The sequence below is a fragment of the Symphalangus syndactylus genome, chromosome 6 (assembly GCF_028878055.3).
Source record: "Symphalangus syndactylus isolate Jambi chromosome 6, NHGRI_mSymSyn1-v2.1_pri, whole genome shotgun sequence".
Classification (NCBI taxonomy): Eukaryota; Metazoa; Chordata; class Mammalia; order Primates; family Hylobatidae; genus Symphalangus; species Symphalangus syndactylus.
This window is the reverse complement of record NC_072428.2, coordinates 23,673,953-23,695,157: the sequence shown is the minus strand read 5'-3', so window position 1 is coordinate 23,695,157 and position 21,205 is coordinate 23,673,953. Positions and strand designations below refer to the sequence as shown.

The window sequence follows — 21,205 nt, the reverse complement described above, 5'->3', positions numbered from 1 at the left end:
AAAGTCCAATCATTCTCTCTACAACATCTCCACCAAGTGGTTGTTCAGCCTAGGTTTGAACACCTCCAATCAGTATCATCTTTAAACACTTTTTCAAGATGGAAGAATTAATGAATTATTCCAATGGTTACAGAAAGGTTATCTGAATTAAGAAAAATGCCCTAGGTCTGGTCATCAGAAGGTTACTGGTAACTCCAAGAACATTCTCAGCAAAATAGTGAAGGCAGAAACCAGAATGCAAAAAGACTAGGAATAAGTCATGAAGAGGGGAGGCAGAATGTAATTTTCCCAAAAATATTTACTGTAAATATCAACATACAAATTAGAAAATATCAATATAATTTTAAGGTTACCTTCTATAATTATTTCCTCTATAAATGAGCCTTCTTTTTTTTCTTCTTTTTCTCTGTATTCAGTATCTGGACAAAAATTCTCCATATTTTCTTCCCTTATTTCTTGCTCAGTATTATATTTCTGTATAATGGTGTTTTCTGATTTTTCAGTTGACATTTCACTGTTTTCATTATTTACTTCTGGAACATTCTAGTGTAAAATGGAAGAGATTCTTTTAAAAACATTGTTTACAAGTACAAAACATTTGAGCAAATGTGATAAATGGAATCTGTGTTTCAGTTCAACCATTCAGCAATTTCTATTTGAAAGTCAAATGATATTTTAGTAAGTTTAATATACCATACCCTTTATAACAATATCACTTTACATTCATTTTATATAGTTTATCATATTTAAGCAAAATGGAGACCTTTATACATTTTCAAACATGCATACCACATTATTATATAATACCACGTTATATGTAATAGAAGAACCACCCCATTATTAAAAACAAGATAGACATGGAAGGCAAACTGTTTTGAGCAGTAGTTTATTTTTTTAAGGGATGAGTTCTTGCTATGTTGCCCAGGCTGGAGTGCAGTGGCTATTCACAGGTGCGATCATAGTGCACGACAAGCCTCAAAATTCTAGGCCCACACTATCCTCCTGCCTCAGCCTCCTAAGTAACTGGGACTACAGGTGCTCACCACCATGTCAGGTGAAGCAGGTTTTTTTTTTTTTTTTTTTTTGAGACAGAGTCTCGCTCTGTCACCCAGGCTGGAGTGCAGTGGCGCGATCTCGGCTCACTGCAAGCTCCGCCTCCTGGGTTCACGCCATTCTCCTGCCTCAGCCTCTCCAAGTAGCTGGGACTACAGGCGCCCGCCACCACGCCCGGCTAATTTTTTGTATTTTTTTAGTAGAGACGGGGTTTCACCGTGGTCTCGATCTCCTGACCTCGTGATCCGCCCGCCTCGGCCTCCCAAAGTGCTGGGATTACAAGCGTGAGCCACCACGCCCGGCCGTGAAGCAGTATTTTTATGTATCCTTAAAACAGCGAATCAGTCCAACATGCTTTTTCTTCCCCTATATATTGAGCATATGTTACATGTGAAGCACTGTACTAGGCTTTGGGATACAATGATGAGCAAAATACAGTCCCTGTCCTCAAAAAACCTACAGTCTGGTATGAAGATAAGAAAATACGTAACAGGCAACTTTAATAGTATGTGGTAAGTGCTCTCATAGGGATAAATTAAGGTTGCTATGGGCACATGCAGGAATAGTCCTGTCCCTGCTTTGGGGAGTCAAGGAAGGTTTCTTGGAGAAGGTGTTAGCTAAACATACCTGAAGTATGATATGGAGTCATAGATGGGGATAAGGAGGCACTCCAGAAAGAATAAATGGCATATAGTGATACTTAAGAGCAAGTAAGATTAAGAGTATATTTATGGAACTATGAGTGATTTCGTTTGGCTAGAGCTTACATGCAGGGAGAAGAATGAAGATAAATGCGGCTTGAGGTAAGCTGGGCCTAGGTCATTAAGGGCCTAACATTGCATGTTAAGGAGTTTTAACTCTACCAGGAAGACACTGAGAAGTCACTGAAGGGTTTTAAACAAGGAATGAATAACATGATCTGACTGGAAAGACCATTTTGGCTACAGTACAAAAAAAAAAATGGACTAACGTTTTCAAAACTTCATTGATGGAAACCAGCAAAGAGAAATATGTTTTGTAACTCAATAGGCACATCAAACAGTACCTACTATTATACACTCTAATGTTTTCTATGCCATTTCATTTCATTTTAAAAAGAATTCTGGTCACAACCCACCGAACTAATTTCCATGAACCACTGATAAGTTGCACCTAGAAGTCTGAAAAACACTAAATTAAAGGGAGAGAACACACGGGGCAGAGTGATACATCAGAAGAGCGCTGCAGCAGTCCAGGTGATATCAGTAAAGACGAAGAGCTGTGAACCCATTGGTGATTTATGGAACTAAAGTTAATAGGACTTGGTCAATGATTGGATGTGAAGGCTGAGGGAGAAGGTGAGTCAAGACTGACTCCCGTAGTTCAGATTAGGTAAGTAGATGACTGGTGGATGTCATTCCTTGAGCGAGAAAACAGGAGTAGTAGTAGATTTGGAGGAAAATATGAGTTCAGTTTGAACTTACTGAGTATGAAGAGTTAGTAATACATTAAAGTGGTCATATCTAATAAACCTGTATTTATTTATTACTTTTGTCTTTTAAATAATTCCAACTTTTATTTTAGATTAAGGGTATACATGTGCAGGTTGCCTACATGGCTATATTGCATGATGCTGAGGTTTGGGGTATGACTGATCCCATCACTCAGGTAGTGGGCATAGTACTCAACAGTTTTTCAACCATTGTCTTCTTCCCTCCCTACCTCTTCTAGTAGTCCCCAGGATCTATTGTTGCTATCTTTATGTTCATGAGTACCCAATGTTTAGTTCCAACTTATAAGAAAATTGGTCTTTGGTTTTCTGTTCCCATGTTAATTTGCTTCGGATAATGGCCTCCAGCTTCATCCATGTTGCTGCAAAGGACATGACTGTGTTCTTTTTTTATGGCTGTGTAGTATTCCATGGTGTATATGTACCACATTTTCTTTATCCAATCCACTGTTGATGGGCACCTAGGTTGATTCCATGGTCTTTGCTATTGTGAACAGTGCTGCAATGAACATAAAAGTACATGTGTCTTTTTGGTAGAGCGATTTATTTTCTTTTGGCTATATACCTGGTAATAGTTTTGCTGGGTCAAATCGTAGTTCTGTTTGAAGTTCTTTGAGCAATCTTTCCAGAGTGGCTGAAGTAATTTACATTCCCAACAGTGTATAAGTTTTCCCTTTTCTCTGCAGCCTTGTTGGCATCTGTTGTTTTTGACTTTATTTTTTATTTATTATTTTTTTTTGAGACAAAGTCTCACTTTGTCACCCAGGCTGGAGTGCAGTGGTGCAATCTCAGCTCACTGCAACCTCCACCTCCTGGGTTCAAGCAATTCTCCTGCCTCAGCCTCCCAAGTAGTTGGGAGTACAGGAATGTGCTGCTGTGCCCAGATAATTTTTTACTTTTAGTAGAGATGGGGTTTCACTATGTTGGCCAACCTGGTCTTGAACTCCTGACCTCAGGTGATCTACTCGTCTCGGCCTCCAAATGTGCTGGGATTACAGGCATGAGCCACCGCACCCAGCCTCTTCTTTTTTTAATAGTCATTCCGACTGGTGTGAGATGTTATCTCTTTGTGGTGTTGATTTGCATTTCTCTGATGATTAGTGATGTTGAACATTTCTTCATATTTGTTGGCTGCTCATATGTCTTCTTTTGAGAGGTGTCTGTTCATGTCTTTTGTCCACTTTTTAAATAGGTTATTTGTTTATTGCTTGTTCAATTGTTTTAGATTCTGGATATTAGACCTCTATCAGATACATTGTTTGCATGGGTTGTCTATTTACTCTATTGATTTTTTTTTTTTTTTTTTTTTTTTTTACTGTGCAGAAGCTCTTTAGTTTAATTATGCTCGACTTGTCAATTTTTGTTTTTGTTGCAGTTGCTTTTGAGAACTTAGTCAAAAATTCTTTCCCAAGGCCAATATCCAGAATGGTGTTTGCTGAGTTTTCTTTTAGGATTCTAATGCACATTTAGATGTATGGGAAAATTGGCCTAATAAATGCTATAAATGTAGATTTCAAAATCATTGGCAGATAGATGACAGCCAAAAATATACAAGTTGGACTGGGTGAAATGGCTCATGCCTGTAATCCCAGTGTTTTGGGAGGCTGAGATGAGAGGATTACTTGAGGCCAGGAGTTTGAGACCAGCCTGGGCCACATAACAAGACCCCATCTCGATGAAATATTTTTAAAAATTAGCTGGGTGTGGTGGCAGACACCTGTAGTCCTAACTACTTGGGAAGCGGGGACAGGAGGAGTGAGTAAGCTCAGGAGTTTGAGGCTGCAGTGAGCTATGATTGTGCCACTGCACTCCAGCCTGGGTGACAGAGGGAGACCCTGTTGAAGAAAGAAGGAGAAGGAATAAGAAAGGAGGAGAATGAGGAAGAGGAGCAGAAGGAGAAGGAGGAGATGAAGAACGAGCAGAAGGAGAAGGAGGAGATGAAGAAGGAGGAGGTGAAGAAGGAGAAGGAGGAAGAGGAGGAAAAGTAGAAGGGAAGGAGAAGGAGGAGGGGGAGGGGAAGGGAGGGGAAGGGGAGGAGAAGAAATACACTGCTTACAGAGAGTGTATTTTGAGAAGAAAAGAAAACAAAGGATAAAATGCTGATGAAAATCTCCAAGGGAGAGGCAAAGAGAGAGAAAATTGTAAAACAGATTGAGAAAAACAGTAAAACTCAGTGGTTTACAACAGCAAACATCCCACAGTTTCAATGGGTCAGGAATTCAGGAGTGGTTGGCTTGATGGTTCTGACTCAGCATCTCTTTTGAGGTTCCAATCAAGTTATCATCTACAGCTCCATCATGTGAAGCCTTCACTGTTGCTGGAAGAGTCTCACTCATATTGCTGGCAGTTGGTGCCAGCTGTTGGCTCGGGTGCCTAAATTCTCTTCCAGGTGGTGTTTATCATCCAGGACCTCTCTTCACAGGATAGCTTAGACTTCTTTTCATTATGGTTGAGAGGGTGGGAGAAGGATAAACACACATGCACCCAAGACAGAAACCACAGTTTTCTTATAATGTAATCTCAGAAGTGACATTGTATCACCTGGCTAACACCATGAAACCCCGTCTCTACTAAAAATACAAAAAAAATTAGCCAGGCGTGGTGGCGGGCGCCTGTAGTCCCACCTACTTGGGAGGCTGAGGCAGGAGAATGGCATGAACCTGGGAGGCGGAGCTTGCAGTGAGCCGAGATCATGCCACTGCACTCCAGCCTGGGCGACAGAGTGAGACTCCGTCTCAAAAAAAAAAAAAAAAAAAAAGTGACATTGTATCACTTCTGTTATATTTCATTCATTAAAACCAAGTCATTAATCCAGCTCACACTCAAGTGGAGGGGATTACAAAACAGCAATGAGTAACAGGAGGTGGGAATCACTTTAGGCCATTTTAGAGGCTGCCTACAACAATATTTAAACTCTGTGAGGCTGTTTTCTCATCTATAACAAAAATGCTGTAGAGACAAAATCAATATGCAAAAAACACAAGCATTCCTATATGCCAACAATAGACAAGCAGAGAGCCAAATCATGAATGAACTCCCATTCACAACTGCCACAAAGATAATAAAATACCTAGGAATACAGCTAACGAGATGTGAAGGACCTCTTCAAGAACTACAAACCACTGCTCAAGCAAATAAGAGAGGACACAAACAAATCGGAAAACATCCCATCCTCATTGATAGAAAGAATCAATATAGTGAAAATGGCCATACTGCCCAAAGTAATTTATAGATTCAATGCTATTCCCATCAAACTACCACTGACTTTCTTCACAGAATTAGAAAAAACTACTTTAAAATGCATATGGAACCAAAAAAGAGCCAGTATAGCCAGGACAATCCTAAGCAAAAAGAACAAAGCTGGAGGCATCATGCTACCTGACTTCAAACTATACTACAAAGCAACAGTAACCAAAACAACTTGGTATTGGTACCAAAACAGACATACAGAACAATGGAACAGAATAGAGAGCTCAGAAATAAGACCACACATCTACAGCCATCTGATCTTCGACAAACCTGACAAAAACAAGCAATGGGGCAAAGAGTCCCTGTTTAATAAATGGTGCTGGGAAAAATGGCCGGCCATATGCAGAAAACTGAAACTGGACCCCTTCCTTACACCTTATACAAAAATTAATTCAAGATAGATCAAATACTTAAGTGCAAAACCCAAAACCATAAAAACCCTAGAAGAAAACCTACCCAATACCATTCAGGACATAGGCATGGGCAAAGATTTTATGATGAAATCACCAAAAGCAATTGCAACAAAAGCCATGGGATCTAATTAAACTAAAGAGCTTCTGCACAGCAAAAGAAACTATCATCAGAACGAACAGGCAACCTACAGAATGAGAGAAAATTTTTGCAATCTATCCACCTGACAAAGGGCTAATATCCAGAATTTGCACGGAACTTAAACAAATTTACAAGAAAAAACCAACCCCATCAAAAAGTGGGCAAAGGATCTAGAACCAGAAATACCATTTGACTCAGCAATTCCATTACTGGGTATATACGCAAAGGAATGTAAGTTATTCTATTACAAAGATACATGCACATGTATGTTTATTGCAGCACTATTCGCAATAGCAAAGACACGGAACCAATCCAAATGTCCATCAATGATAGACTGGATAAAGAAAATGTGGTAGATATACACCATGTAATACAATGCAGCCATAAAAAGGAATGAGATCATGTCCTTTACAAGGACATAGATGAAACTAGAAGCCATCATCCTCAGCAAACTAACACAGGAACAGAAAACCAAATACCGCATGTTCTTACTCACAAGTGGGAGTTGAACAATGAGAACACATGGACACAGGAAGGGGAACAACACACACTGGGGCCTGTCCGGGTTGGGGGCAGCAAGGGAAGGGAGAGCATCAGGACAAATAGCTAATGCATGCGGGGCTGAAAACCTAGGTGACGGGTTGATAGGTGCAGCAAACCACCATGGCACACGTATAACTATGTAACAAACCTGCACATTCTCCACATGTATCCTGGAACTTAAATAAAATTGAAAAAAAAAAGAAAGAAAGAACCTCTAGGACACAGCTCACTTGGGCAGGGTGGGGGAAATGCTGTAAAGATTAAATTATGTATATAATACACATAGTGCATAGGTGCTCAATTAATGGTATAACTATTATAATAGTTATCATTCTTACCACCATAAAAAAAGTGGCCTGAGAGGTAAAGAAAAAAAATCAGATGAACAAAATATAATAGAAGAAAAGGAAAAGATAATTCAAGAAAGACATAGTATCAAATGCTTCAAAGGGACTGAAAAATGTAATATCCAAAGGGACTGGATGTAATGTCCATTTTATTTTATTTTATTTTATTTTATTTTTTAATTTATTTTTATTTTTTGAGATGGAGTTTCGCTCTTTCACCCAGGATGGAGTGCAGTGGTGCAATCTCAGCTCATTGTAAACTCTGCCTTCCAGTTTCAAGCGATTCTCCTGCCTCAGCCTCCTGAGTAGCTGGGATTACAGGCGTGCCACCACATCTGGCTGATTTTTGTATTTTTAGTAGAGACAGGGTTTCACCATGTTGGCCAGGCTGCTCTTGAACTCCTGACCTCATGATCCACCTGCCTCGGGCTTTCAAAGTGCTGAGATTACAGGCGTGAGCCACCGCACCCGGCCATAATATCCATTTTATGGAGCAGAGAGGCAAAGCCAGACTGCCCTATGTTTTTGTTTGTTTACTTGTTTTGTGACAGGGTCTCCCTCGGCCCTCCAGACTGGAGTGCATTGGTGTGATCATGGCTCCCGGTAGTCTCAGCTTCCCAGGTTCAAGTGCTCCTCTTACCTCCCTAGTAGCTGGGACCACCAGTGTGCACCGCCATGCCCGCTAATTTTTTAAAAAATTTTGTAGAGACAAGGGTCTCACTATGTTCTCCAGACTGGTCTTGAACTCCTGCACTCAAGCAATTCACCTGCCTTGGCCCCCCAAAGTGCTGGAATTACATGCATGAGCCACCATGCCCAGCCCAGATTGCCCTATGTTGAAGGATGAATTGGAAGTAAGAAAGCAATATGAGTTTAAACCAATCTTTCAAGAAACTTGACTCTACAAAGAAGACTTTACTTAGGGTATTTAGAAATGGGTGTGAAATCAAAAAGTTTTTTTGTTGTTCGTTTACTTTTTAAAATGGGAGGGACTTAAGCATGTTTAATTGCAAATGGGAATATATAAACTAAAACAAAAGGAATATAACTGATAAACATATAAAATATGTTTAATAAAACAAAAAATACAAAGTACAACTGACAAAGTATTAAGAAGGCTAGAGAAGACAGGTACTCATACATGGTTGGTAGGACTATAAACTGGTACAACCTTTCCGGAAAGCAATCTGACAATATGTGTCAAAAATTATAAGTGAGAGGGCCAGGTGCTCATGCCTGTAATCCCAGTATTTTGGGAGACCGAGGTGGGCAGATCATAAGGTCAGGAGATCGAGACCATCCTGGCTAATAAGGTGAAACCCCGTTATCTACTAAAATACAAAAAAAAAAAAAAAAATTAGCCAGGCGTGGTGGCACGTGCCTGTAGTCCCAGCTACCCGGGAGGCTGAGGCAGGAGAATTGCTTGAACCCAGGAGGCGGAGGTTGCAGTAAGCTGAGATGGTGCTGTTACACTCCAGCCTGAGAGCAAGACTCCATCTCAAAAAAAAAAAAAAAAAAAAAAAAAAAATTATAAGTGAGAAAGCTCTTTGACCCAGCAATACCATTTCTTGAAGTTTATCCTAAAGAAATAGTCACAAACATACACAAAGATATTTGTACAAGGATGCCCAATAGGGAAGTGGATAGACTAATTATGGCACGTCCTAGTCACACAATGGAAATTGTGATGTAGATCTATTTTTATGGACTTAGAAACATATCCACTATTTAGTAAAATTTTTTAGCAGTTCCTCAAAAAGTTAAATACAGAATTACCATTCCTCAAGGATCCAGAACTAGAAATACCATTTGACCCAGCGATTCCATTACTAGGTATATACCCAAAGGATTATAAATCATGTTACTATAAAGACACATGCACACGTATGTTTGTTGTGGCACTATTCACAATAGCAAAGACTCGGAACGAACCCAAATATCCATCAATGACAGACTGGATTAAGAAAATGTGGCACACATACACCATGGAATACTATGCAGCCATTAAAAAGCAGGAGTTCTTGTCCTTTGTAGGGGCATGGATGAAGGTGGAAACCATCATTCTGAGCAAACTATCGCAAGGACAGAAAACCAAACACTGCATGTTCTCACACAGGTGGGAATTGAACAATGAGAACACTTGGACACAGGTGATGTTGAATTGATCCCTTTACCATTATGTAATGGCCTTCTTTGTCCCTTTTTATCTTTGTTGGTTTAAAGTCTGTTTTATCAGAGACTAGGATTGCAACTCCTGCCTTTTTTTGTTTTCCATTTGCTTGGTAGATCTTCCTCCATCCCTTTATTTTGAACCTATGTGTGTGTCTCTGCATGTAAGATGGGTTTCCTGAATATGGCACACTAATGGGTCTTGACTCTTAATCCAATTTGCCAGTCTGTGTCTTTTAATTGGAGCATTTAGCCCATTTATATTTAAGGTTAATATTGTTATGTGTCAATTTGATCCTGTCATTATGATGTTAGCTGGTTATTTTGCTTGTTAGTTGATGCAGTTTCTTCCTAGCCTCGATGGTCTTTACAATTTGGCATGTTTTTGCAGTGGCTGGTACTGGTTGTTCCTTCCCATGTTTAGTGCTTCCTTCAGGAGCTCTTTTAGGGCAGGCCTGGTGGTGACAAAATCTCTTGGCATTTGCTTGTCTGTAAAGTATTTTATTTCTCCTTCATTTATGAAGCTTAGTTTGGCTGGATATGAAATTCTGAGTTGAAAATTCTTTAAGAATGTTGAATATTGGCCCCCACTCTCTTCTGGCTTGTACAGTGATCAAGTGGGCTTTATCCCTGGGATGCAAGGCTGGTTCAACATATGCAAATCAATAAACGTAATCCAGCATATAAACAGAACCAACGACAAAAACCACATGATTATCTCAATAGATGCAGAAAAGGCCTTTGACAAAATTCAACAACTCTTCATGCTAAAAACTCTCAGTAAATTAGGTATTGATGGGACGTATCTCAAACTAATAAGAGCCATCTATGTCAAACCCACAGCCAATATCATACTGAATGGGCAAAAACTGGAAGCATTCCCTTTGAAAACTGGCACAAGACAGGGATGCCCTCTCTCACCACTCCTATTCAACATAGTGTTGGAAGTTCTGGCCAGGGCAATCAGGCAGGAGAAGGAAATAAAGGGTATTCAATTAGGAAAAGAGGAAGTCAAATTGTCCCTGTTTGCAGATGACATGATTGTATATCTAGAAAACCCCATTGTCTCAGCCCAAAATCTCCTTAAGCTGACAGGCAAATTCAGCAAAGTCTCAGGATACAAAATCAATGTGCAAAAATCACAAGCATTCTTATACACCAATAACAGACAAACAGAGAGCCAAATCATGAGTGAACTCCCATTCACAATTGCTTCAAAGAGAATAAAATACCTAGGAATCCAACTTACAAAGGATGTGAAGGACCTCTTCAAGGAGAACTACAAACCACTGCTCAATGAAATAAAAGAGGATACAAACAAATGGAAGAACATTCTATGCTCATGGATAGGAAGAATCAATATCGTGAAAATGGCCATACTGCCCAAGGTAATTTATAGATTCAATGCCTTCCCCATGAAGCTACCAATGACTTTCTTCACAGAATTGGAAAAAAACTACTTTAAAGTTCATATGGAACCAAAAAAGAGCCCACATTGCCAAGTCAATCCTAAGCCAAAAGAACAAAGCTGGAGGCATCACGCTACCTGACTTCAAACTATGCTACAAGGCTACAGTAACCAAAACAGCATGGTACTGGTACCACAACAGAGATATAGACCAATGGAACAGAACAGAGCCCTCAGAAATAATGCTGCATATCTACAACTATCTGATCTTTGACAAACCTGACAAAAAGAAATGGGGAAAGGATTCCCTATTTAATAAATGGTGCTGGGAAAACTGGCTAGCCACATGTAGAAAGCTGAAACTGGATCCCTTCCTTACACCTTATACAAAAACTAATTCAAGATGGATTAAAGACTTAAATGTTAGAGCTAAAACCATAAAAACTCTAGAAGAAAGCCTAGGCAATACCATTCAGGACATAGGCATGGGCAAGGACTTCATGTCTAAAACACCAAAAGCAATGGCAACAAAAGCCAAAATTGATAAATGGGATCTAATTAAACTAAAGAGCTTCTGCACAGCAAAAGAAACTACCATCAGAGTGAACAGGCAACCTACAGAATGGGAGAAAATTTTTGCAACCTACTCATCTGAAAAAGGGCTAATATCCAGAATCTACAATGAACTCAAACAAATTTACAAGAAAAAAGCAAACAACCCCATCAACAAGTGGGCGAAGGATATGAACAGACACTTCTCAAAAGAAGACATTTATGCAGCCAACAGACACATGAAAAAATGCTCATCATCACTGGCTATCAGAGAGATGCAAATCAAAACCACAGTGAGGTACCATCTTACACCAGTTAGAATGGCGATCATTAAAAAGTCAGGAAACAACAGGTGCTGGAGAGTATGTGGAGAAATAGGAACACTTTTACACTGCTGGTGGGACTGTAAACTAGTTCAACCATAGTGGAAGTCAGTGTGGCGATTCCTCAGGGATCTAGTACTAGAAATACCATTTGACCCAGCCATCCCATTACTGGGTATATACCCAAAGGATTATAAAGCATGCTGCTATAAAGACACATGCACATTGTATGTTTATTGTGGCACTATTCACAATAGCAAAGACTTGGAACCAACCCAAATGTCCATCAATGAGAGACTGGATTAAGAAAATGTGGCACATATACACCATGGAATACTATGCAGTCATAAAAAAGGATGAGTTCACATCCTTTGTAGGGACATGGATGAAGCTGGAAACCATCATTCTCAGCAAACTATTGCAAGGACAAAAAACCAAACATCACGTGTTCTCACTCATAGGTGGAAATTGAACAATGAGAACACATGGACACAGGAAGGGGAACATCACACACCGGGGCCTATTGTGGGGTGAGGGGAGGGGGGAGGGATAGCATTAGGAGATATACCTAATGTAAATGACGAGTTAATGGGTGCAGCACACCAACATGGCACATGTATACATATGTAACAAACCTGCACGTTGTGCACATGTACCCTAAAAATTAAAGTATAATAAAAAAATAAAAATATCTGCTTTAAGGACTAATTACAGAGCTCTTTAAAAATAGTATACTTCCCTAGAACGTATATTGTATGATCTTTAAAATTTAGACTTCCAGCCTTACTAGAGTACTTGACTTGCCTTCTCACTGTAAATTACTAGAAAACTAGATATAGTGTATGAAACAACAGTTTTTAGACAATGAACTACAAACAGGGAAAATTGTGTTCTCTGAGAGAAAGAGGAAAAAGTGAGATGAACCTATGATTACTCAGGCTTACTGCCTAGACACTTTCTACACCATAGCACAAGAAAGGGGCACTCTTGCAAAGCAAGATGGTCTGAGCTGGGAAGACAAACATCAGAATTTAGAGAGGCTAAACTGGCTGTAATTTGTGAGGCAATGCAGTGAAGATGAAGGAGCTACCCAGAAAAAGAGCTCCCCAGAAAAAGAGCTCCAGACATTTGCTGTTTAATCTGTTGCTGGATATTAAGTTGGACATGTGAGGAGTAAAAGTCCATGAAGACTTGCAGGGGAGCCACAAGCTGAGCAATTTCCAGAGCTCCCACAGGTCTAGGTAAACTCTGAGTTCCAACAAGCCAGAGAGGAATGAACTTACTGAATACTTGGGACATTTTGTAGAGACCCCAGCAGGATCATGCCTTTCTAGTAGGTATGAAGTAGCCGTATAGTTAAGGGCTATTCTAGATGCTTCCGTAAGTTTAAAAATAAGCCTCAAAATGATGAAGCTTATCAGCAACTTAACCTCCTGCGAAACTTCAACATTCTTGAAATAAAGATAGCAAAGTCTAGCAATCAGCAATGTAAAATTCAAAATGTTCTAATACAATAAAAATTTACTAGACAGGGAGAGAAGCAGGAAAATGTTACCTGTTATGTCACTATTTATAACATAATAAAAACAAATACAGAAATGACAGAGATAATAGAATTAGCAAAGGAACTTTAAAACAGCTATTACAAATGTTCAAGGATTTAAAGGACAATGATATGAACATAATGAAGAGAAAAATTGTAAATCCCAAAAGAAAAAAACGAACCAAATGGAAATTTTAGAGATGAAACTTACAGTAAATAAAATTAAAAACTCACTGAATAGGCTTAATAGCAGATTAGACATTTTAAAAAGACATATAAATGAACTTCAGGACATAACAGAAACAATCCTAACTGAAGCAGAGAGGGAAAAAAAGACTGAAAAAATATGCAGTAGAGCCTCAGTAACCTGTGGGACAATATTAAGCAGTCTAACATGTGTAACTGAAGTCCCAGAAAGTAGACGAGGGGGACAGGAAAAAAAATTGAAGAAATGACCAAAACTTCTCCAAATTTAATGAAAACTATATATAGCCAAGAAATTCAATAAATTCCAAGCAAGATATGCACCAAGCAAACCATACAAGGTACATCATAATCAAACTGCTTGAAAACAGACATGAAGGAAAAATCTTAAAAGCTGTCAGAGATACAGACACTTTTTTTTTTTTTTTTTTTTGAGGCGGAGTTTTGCTCTTGTTGCCCAGGCTGAAGTGGCGCGATCTCGGCTCACCGCAACCTCCGCCTCCCGGGTTCAAGCGATTCTCCTGCCTCAGCCTATCGAGTAGCTGGGATTACAGGCATGCGCCACCATGCCCGCGAATTTTTGTATTTTTAGTAGAGACGGGGTTTCACTATGTTAGCCAGGATGGTCTCGATCTCCTGACCTCATGATCTGCCCGCCTTGGCCTCCCAAAGCGCTGGTACAGGCGTGAGCCACCGCACCCAGCTGATATAAAGACACTTATAAAGATGGGTTATAAATATAAGAATTGTCATAGACCTCTTGCCAGAAGCAACGCAAGCAAAAAAAAAAAAAAAAATGGAATGGCATCTTAAAATTAATGAAAGAAAAATTATCTAGAATTTTATATCCAGTGAAAATATTCTTTAAAATTAAGGATAAATAAACCACCTTTTCAGACAAACAAAAAAGCCGGAGAGAACTCCAGCAGATATGCAAAAACAAAAACAAAAAACAAAAAAAAACCTTAAAAGGAAGTTCTTCAGGTTGAAGAAATACACCAGGTGGACACGTGGATCTAAACAAAGGAATAAAGAGTGACAGAAATGGTAAATGTGGTGGTGAATATAAAAGATACTTTATCTCATTTTTAATTTTCTTTGTCAGGTAATTCTTTGAAATAAATAATATATGGTAGGTTTTATAACATATAGAAGTAAAATGTATGATAACACCACAAAGGACAGGAAGGAGAAAATGATAATGTAGTATTGCAAGTTTCTTACCTTATCATAAACTTTGGTATAATATTATTGGAAAGTATACATGATAAATTAAACTGTAGAACAAGGATTGGCAAACTACAGTCAAATGGCCAAATGCAGCCTGCTGCCTGCTTTTTTGTTTGTTTGTTTGTTTTGTTTTGTTTTGTGGGGAAGGGGAAGGGAGATGGAGTCTCGCTCTGTTGCCCAGGCTGGAGTGCAGTGGTGGATCTCAGCTCACTGCAACCTCCACCTCCTGGGTTCAAGTGATTCTCCTGCCTCAGCCTCTCAAGTAGCTGAGATCACAGGCACACGTCACCACACCTGACTAATTTTTGTATTTTGGTAGAGATGGGGTTTCACCATGTTGGTCAGGCTGGTCTCGAACTCCTCACTTCAAGTGATCCACTTGGCTCAACCTCCCAAAGTGCTGGGATTACAGGCATCAGCCACCGCACTCAGCTGTTTTTGTAAATATAATTTTATTGGTACATAACCACACCCACTTCTGAATGTACTTAATGCCACTGAACTATACACATAAAAATGGTTAAAATAGCAAACAATATGTACATTTTACTACAGTAACAAAATACAATCAACAGTTCTTAAAAAAGAGAACATTAAAGATTTCCTCATGTTATAATTCAACATAAGAAAATGCAATATGACTACTCCCATAAAAAAGTAACAAGATGAAAAAGATATATAATACAAATGTTAATCAAAAGATGAAATAGCTATATTATTATCAGATAAAACACACCTTAAGACAAGAGATATTACTAGGATAAATATGGATATTTCATAATGATAAAAAGGTCAATCAGGAAATCAGAACAATAAATGTGTTATAACAATCATAAATCATATAGCTAATAACAGGACTTACAAACACATGAAGCAAAGCCTGACTGAACTGAAAAGAGGAATAAGTTCACAGTTATGATTAAAGATTTCAATATTCTTCTCTCACTAACTGATAGAACACACACACATATACACACACAATCTGTAAGGATAGAGAAGACTTGGACAATACCAACCAACTTGATCTAATTGCCATTTATAAAACATTCCACCAACCAACAGCAGAACACACATTCTCTTCAACAGCACATGAAATATTCACCAAGATAGATAATACACTTGGCCAAAAAATAGGTCTTAGTACATTTAAAAGGATTAAAGTCTTACCTAGAATGTTCCCTGACAAAAACCAAATTAAATTTGAAATCATTAATAGGAAGATATTTGGAATTTTCTCAAATGTTTGGAAATTAAACAACATATTTCCAATGGGTGATACTCATACCCATGGGTCAGAGGAGACACCACAAGAAAAATCCTAAAATATTTTGAGCCTGGGCAACATGGTGAAACCTCATCAAGAAAAGGAAAGGAAGGAAAGGAAGGAAAGGAAGGAAGGAAGGAAGGAAGGAAGGAAGGAAGGAAGGAAGGAAGGAAGGAAGGAAGGAAGGAAGGGAGGGAAGGGAAGGGAAGCAAGGAAAGGAAGGAAAGGAAGGGAGGGAGGGAAGGAAGGAAGGAATGAGAGAGAGGCAGAGAGAGAGAAGGAAGGAAGGAGAAAGAAAGAAAAGAAAAAAAAAGAGAGGGAGGGGAAGGGAAGGGAGGGAAAGAAAAGAAGGAAGGCAAGGAAAGAAGGGAAGGAAGGAAGGGAAGGAATGAAGGGAAGGAAGGAAGGAAAGAAGGAAGGAAAGGGAAGGGAAGGAAGGGAAGGGAAGGAATGAAGGGAAGGAAAGAAGGAAAGGAAAGGAAAGAAGGAAAGGAAAGGGAAGGGAAGGGAAGGAAGGGAAGGAAGGAAAGGAAGGAAACAAGAAAGTTAGAAGCAAGCTAGCTGGTGTGGTGGTGTGCACCCATAGTCAGGCTGAGGTGGGAGGATTGCTTGAGCCTGGCAGATTGAGGCTGCAGTGAGGTGTGATCACACCACTACACTCCAGCCTGGGTGACAGAGCAAGATCCTGACTCTCTTTCAATAGACATATAGGCAGGCAGGCAGATAGATAGACAGACATAGAGATATATAAATGGGGTTTTGCCATGCTGTCCATGCTCAAAAATTTTAAGATTTCTCTTGTGAGGTTTCCTCTGACCCATGGATATGGGTATGAGTATGATCCCCTGGAAATATGTTGTTAAATTTCCAAACATTTCAGAATTTTCCAAATATATTTCTGTTAGTGACTTCAAATTTAATTTAGTTGTGGTCAGGGAACATTCTAGGTAAGACTTTAATCCTTTTCAATGTACTAAGACTTATTTTTTGGCCAAGTATAGTGCCTATCTTGGTGAATATTTCATGTGCTGCTGAAGAGAATGTGTGTTCTGCTGTTGGTTCTGCTGCTGGTGGAAGGTTTATTTTTGTTGTTTGTTTTCTTTGAGACAGAGTCTCACTCTGTAGCCCAAGCTGGGGTGCAGTGGTGCCATCTTGCCTCACTGCAACCTCTGCCTCCGAGGCTCAAGCAATTCTCGTGCCTCTGCCTCTCGAGTAGCTGGGACTACAGGCGTGTGCCACCATGCCTGGCTAATTTTTCCTATTTTAATAGGAACATGCTTTTGCCATGTTGCCCAGGGTGGTCTCGAACTCCTGAGCTCAGGCGATCCACCCGCCTCAGCCTCCCAAAGTGCTGGGATTACAGGTGTGAGCCACCATGCCCGGCCAGTTGGTGGAATGTTTTATAAATGTCAATTAGGTCAAGTTGGTTGGTATTGTCCAAGTCTTCTCTATCCTTACAGATTGTGTGTGTGTATGTGTGTATACTTGTTCTATCAATTAGTGGGAGAAGAATGTTAAAATATTTCATTACAACTGTGAATTTATCTTTCTTTTTTCAGTTCTGTCAGTTTTTGCTTCACGTTTATATGTGTGTGCGTACGTTGTGTATACTTTACTAAAAAAATATATATATATATAGTTTAACTGAATGAAAATGAAAAAACTACCTATCATAATTTGTGGGATGGAACCAAAGCAGTGCTAAGAGGAAATGTTATAGCTTTAAGTGCTTATATTAGAAAAGAAGAAAGGTAAATAATCTATGCTTCAAGCTTAAGCAGCTAGAAGAAAACCAAATTAAACCCAAAGTAAGCAGAGTAAAGGAAATAAGAAAATTAATAGCAAAAATCCATGAAATAGCAAATAAATAAACATGGGAGAGAAATGAATGAAACCAAAACCTGTTTTTTGTTTGTTATTTTTTTTCCTGAGACGGAGTCTCACTCTGTTGCCAGGCTGGAGTGCAGTGGCACGATCTCCGCTCACTGCAATCTCTGCCTCCCAGGTTCAAGGGATTCCCCTGCCTCAGCCTCCCAAGTGAGCCACTGCACCTGGCCCAAAACCTGGTTCTTTGAAAAGATCAATAAAACTGAAAACTTCTAACTTAAATGATCAAGAAAAACAAAGAGCGAGAAAGAGAAGATACAAATTACGAATATCAAGAATGACAGAGGGGCATCAATTTGATCCTAGAGGACTATAATAATAAGAGAATATTATGAGCAACCCTAGCCAATAAATTTGACAACTTATGAAAAGGACAAGTTCTTTGAAAGATAAAAATTACCCCAACTGGCTCTTTCGGGGTCCCACAACACCCCAAATCAGATTCATTAGGAGGACTCATAGGACTCAATATATACCCATATACATGGCTAATATTTATTATAGAGAAATAATACAAAGAAAAATAGGTAAAGGAAAAGGCACACGAGTTGCAGTCTGGAGGAAACCAGACTTCCAAAGGTCATCTTCTAGTAGAGTCACATAAGACAAGCTTAACTCCTACAGCACTGAATTGTGACAACATATGTGAATTGGTGTCTACCAGGGAAGCTCATTAGAGACTCAGCGCCCAAAGTATTTTGGGGGAGGTTGCTGTTCATGCAGGTACCCTCTATGTAGCATGTGCCAAAATTCTAGAATCCCAGAAAGAAAGCAGTTGTTCAGAACAAACCGCATTGTTTTTACTAACAGTTTAGGTACAGTGAGCCACTCTTGTCAGGAAATGGTGAGAATCCTCCCAAAATTCAAGTTTCCAGGCATCAGCCAGGGGCCAACTTTACTAAGAGGTCTTTCTAAGTACAGCATTCACAGGGGTGCTATGTTAACTCTTTCCTGCACACCAACATAAGAAGAAATGAGAATCTGAATAGCACTGTAAATAATTTAAATACCGAATTTGTTATTTAAAATATTCCCACCAAGAAAGTCTACATAGCTCCACTGGTAAATTCGACCAAACATTCAATAAAGAAATCATACCAACTCTATACATTGAAAGGAATATATTCCAACTGAGTTTACTTGACCAGTATTACTCTTGACGCAAAAACCAGTTCAAATATTGCAAAGAAAAAACAAACAAAACTTACATTCCTCATCAATACAAAATCCTTAACAAAGCACTAGCAATTTAAGTCCAGCCATATATAATAAGGATAATATATTATGATCAACTCAAGTTTATCCCAGGAATGCAGATTAACATCTGGAAATCAATTGATATAATTAATATGAAAAGAATTTTTAAAAACCCAATCATCTTAATAGACACAGAAAAAAGCATTTGACAAAATTTAATGTCCATTCATGATAAAAACTCATTTGTGATAAAAGCTCAGCAAACCAGATATGAAAGGAAACTTTCTCAAACTGATAAAGAGTATAAACAAAAACATATAGCTAAAATGATAAGAAATGGTGAAGGACTAGTCTCCATTTAAGATAGAAATAAGGCAAGCATGCCCACTCTCACAATTGTTATTCAAAATTAGATTAGAGGGTCCTAGCTAGTGCATAAATTGAGAAAAAGAAAAAGCATACAGCTTTTCAGAAAGAAAGTAAAACTGTCTTAAACTTGCAGACAGCATGATCATATATTATAGAAACCCCTAAAGTTCAACGAAAACAACTATTATAACAATAACTTAATTTAAAAATGAGGTCAATATACAAAAACCAATTGTACTTCTAAGCTGGGCATGGCAGTTCACCCCTGTAATCCCAGCTACTCAGGAGCCTGAAGTGGGAGCATCACTTGAGCCCAGGAGTTCATGTACAGCCTGGACAACATAGTAAGACCTTGTCTTGAAAAAATGTACTTCTATATATGAGCAATGAACAATTATAAAAATTTTAGGTACTGTTTACATTAGGATCCCAAGACATAAAATATCCAGGAATAAATTTAACCTAAAATTTCCAAGACCTATATGATAAAAACTACAAAACATTTCTGAGAGATATTTTAAAATATCCAAATAAATGGAAGCTATACCATGTTCATTGACTGGAAGACTCAATGCCAAATAAAACCCCACACACTTTTAAAACAGAAATTGAGACACTGATTCTAAAAGTGATAAGAAAATATAGGACTTAGAATAGAAAAAAGTTTTTTTGGAAAAAGAACAATATTGAAGGACTTAGCTACATTTTATAGCTTCTTTAAAAGCTACATTAATAAAGACTGTGTTGTATTGGCTTAAGTATAGACATATCATCAATGGATCATAATAAAGAGTCGAGAAACAGACCCACATATATTTGATCAACTGATTTTCAAAGAAAGTACTAAGGTACAATGGGAGAGAAAATAGTATTTTCAACAAATATTTGTGCTGGGACAATTGGAAATTCATACACAAAAATGACCGTCAATCCTTATGTCATACTGTATACAAAAATTAACTAAAAATGTATTAGAGACCACATGCATATACTCATTTTTTTAAAGTTGAGAAATTTAATGTATAAAACAGGGAAAAAAATCATAGTGACAGCCTTAATTTCTTTGATAGTTTGTACCCCACAACATACTTAAATTTTACCTGAAACTTTTTGTCGTCCTCAAATGTTTTTTGATTGCATAATTTGTTATAATGTTCTTGTAACTTAATATGAGTTTCTTTAAGGGATGATAATTCATTTTTAATCTTATTAATTTCTCCATTAAGTTCTTCAGCCTATTATAAAAAAGGAACCAGAATAAACAAGTATATCAAGTATATAAATATGTTTCATCTGAAAATATTTCATTAACAACAGTTTCAGGAAATAGTCAAAGAATCAAAACAATCACAAAGTCATTACTAATATTAAGAGCCACCATTTATTGAATTGGGCTGACTACTTAATAAGCATAATTGCATACTCATCAAAACCCTGTGAGGTATTATTATGCCCAATTTACAGGTAAGAAATGTGAGGCTCACGGAAGTTAAGTAATTGTCCCAGATCAAGTAGACACAAAATGGCAGTGAGGATTTAATTCCAAAGCTAAATCTGAGGACTGTGTCCTTAATGACAATATTAAACTACCTCTTGGTCTCATAAAAAATTTTATTCAAATTCATAAAAAACAAAAAAATTAAATTCATAAATAAGACATAATAAGACATAACTAGACTTTCACTCCCTATAAAATTTCATAAACTTTATTTTGGGGGAAAGGAGTACTCTCACAGAAGCCTCAAATATGAGACAAGGTAAGTTCCACTGAGGAGAAAAATATCCTTTTGTCATGGAAAAGTATATTTATGGTTTTATAAAAGTTT

The 21,205-nt window shown here is 38.3% G+C and overlaps 1 protein-coding gene across 2 annotated transcripts in view; it reads right to left on the bottom strand.

Annotated features, from left to right (window-relative positions):
- CCDC73 (coiled-coil domain containing 73) overlaps positions 1 to 21,205 on the bottom strand; it is a 183,270-nt gene that overhangs the window by 13,275 nt on the left and 148,790 nt on the right. For both annotated transcript variants that reach the window (XM_055282001.2, XM_055282000.2), the window contains 2 exons: positions 20,480 to 20,614; positions 354 to 543 (listed from right to left, as the gene is read on the bottom strand). In XM_055282001.2, coding sequence (XP_055137976.2) covers positions 354 to 543; positions 20,480 to 20,614 — 325 coding nt within the window. The remainder of the gene's footprint in view (positions 1 to 353; positions 544 to 20,479; positions 20,615 to 21,205) is intronic.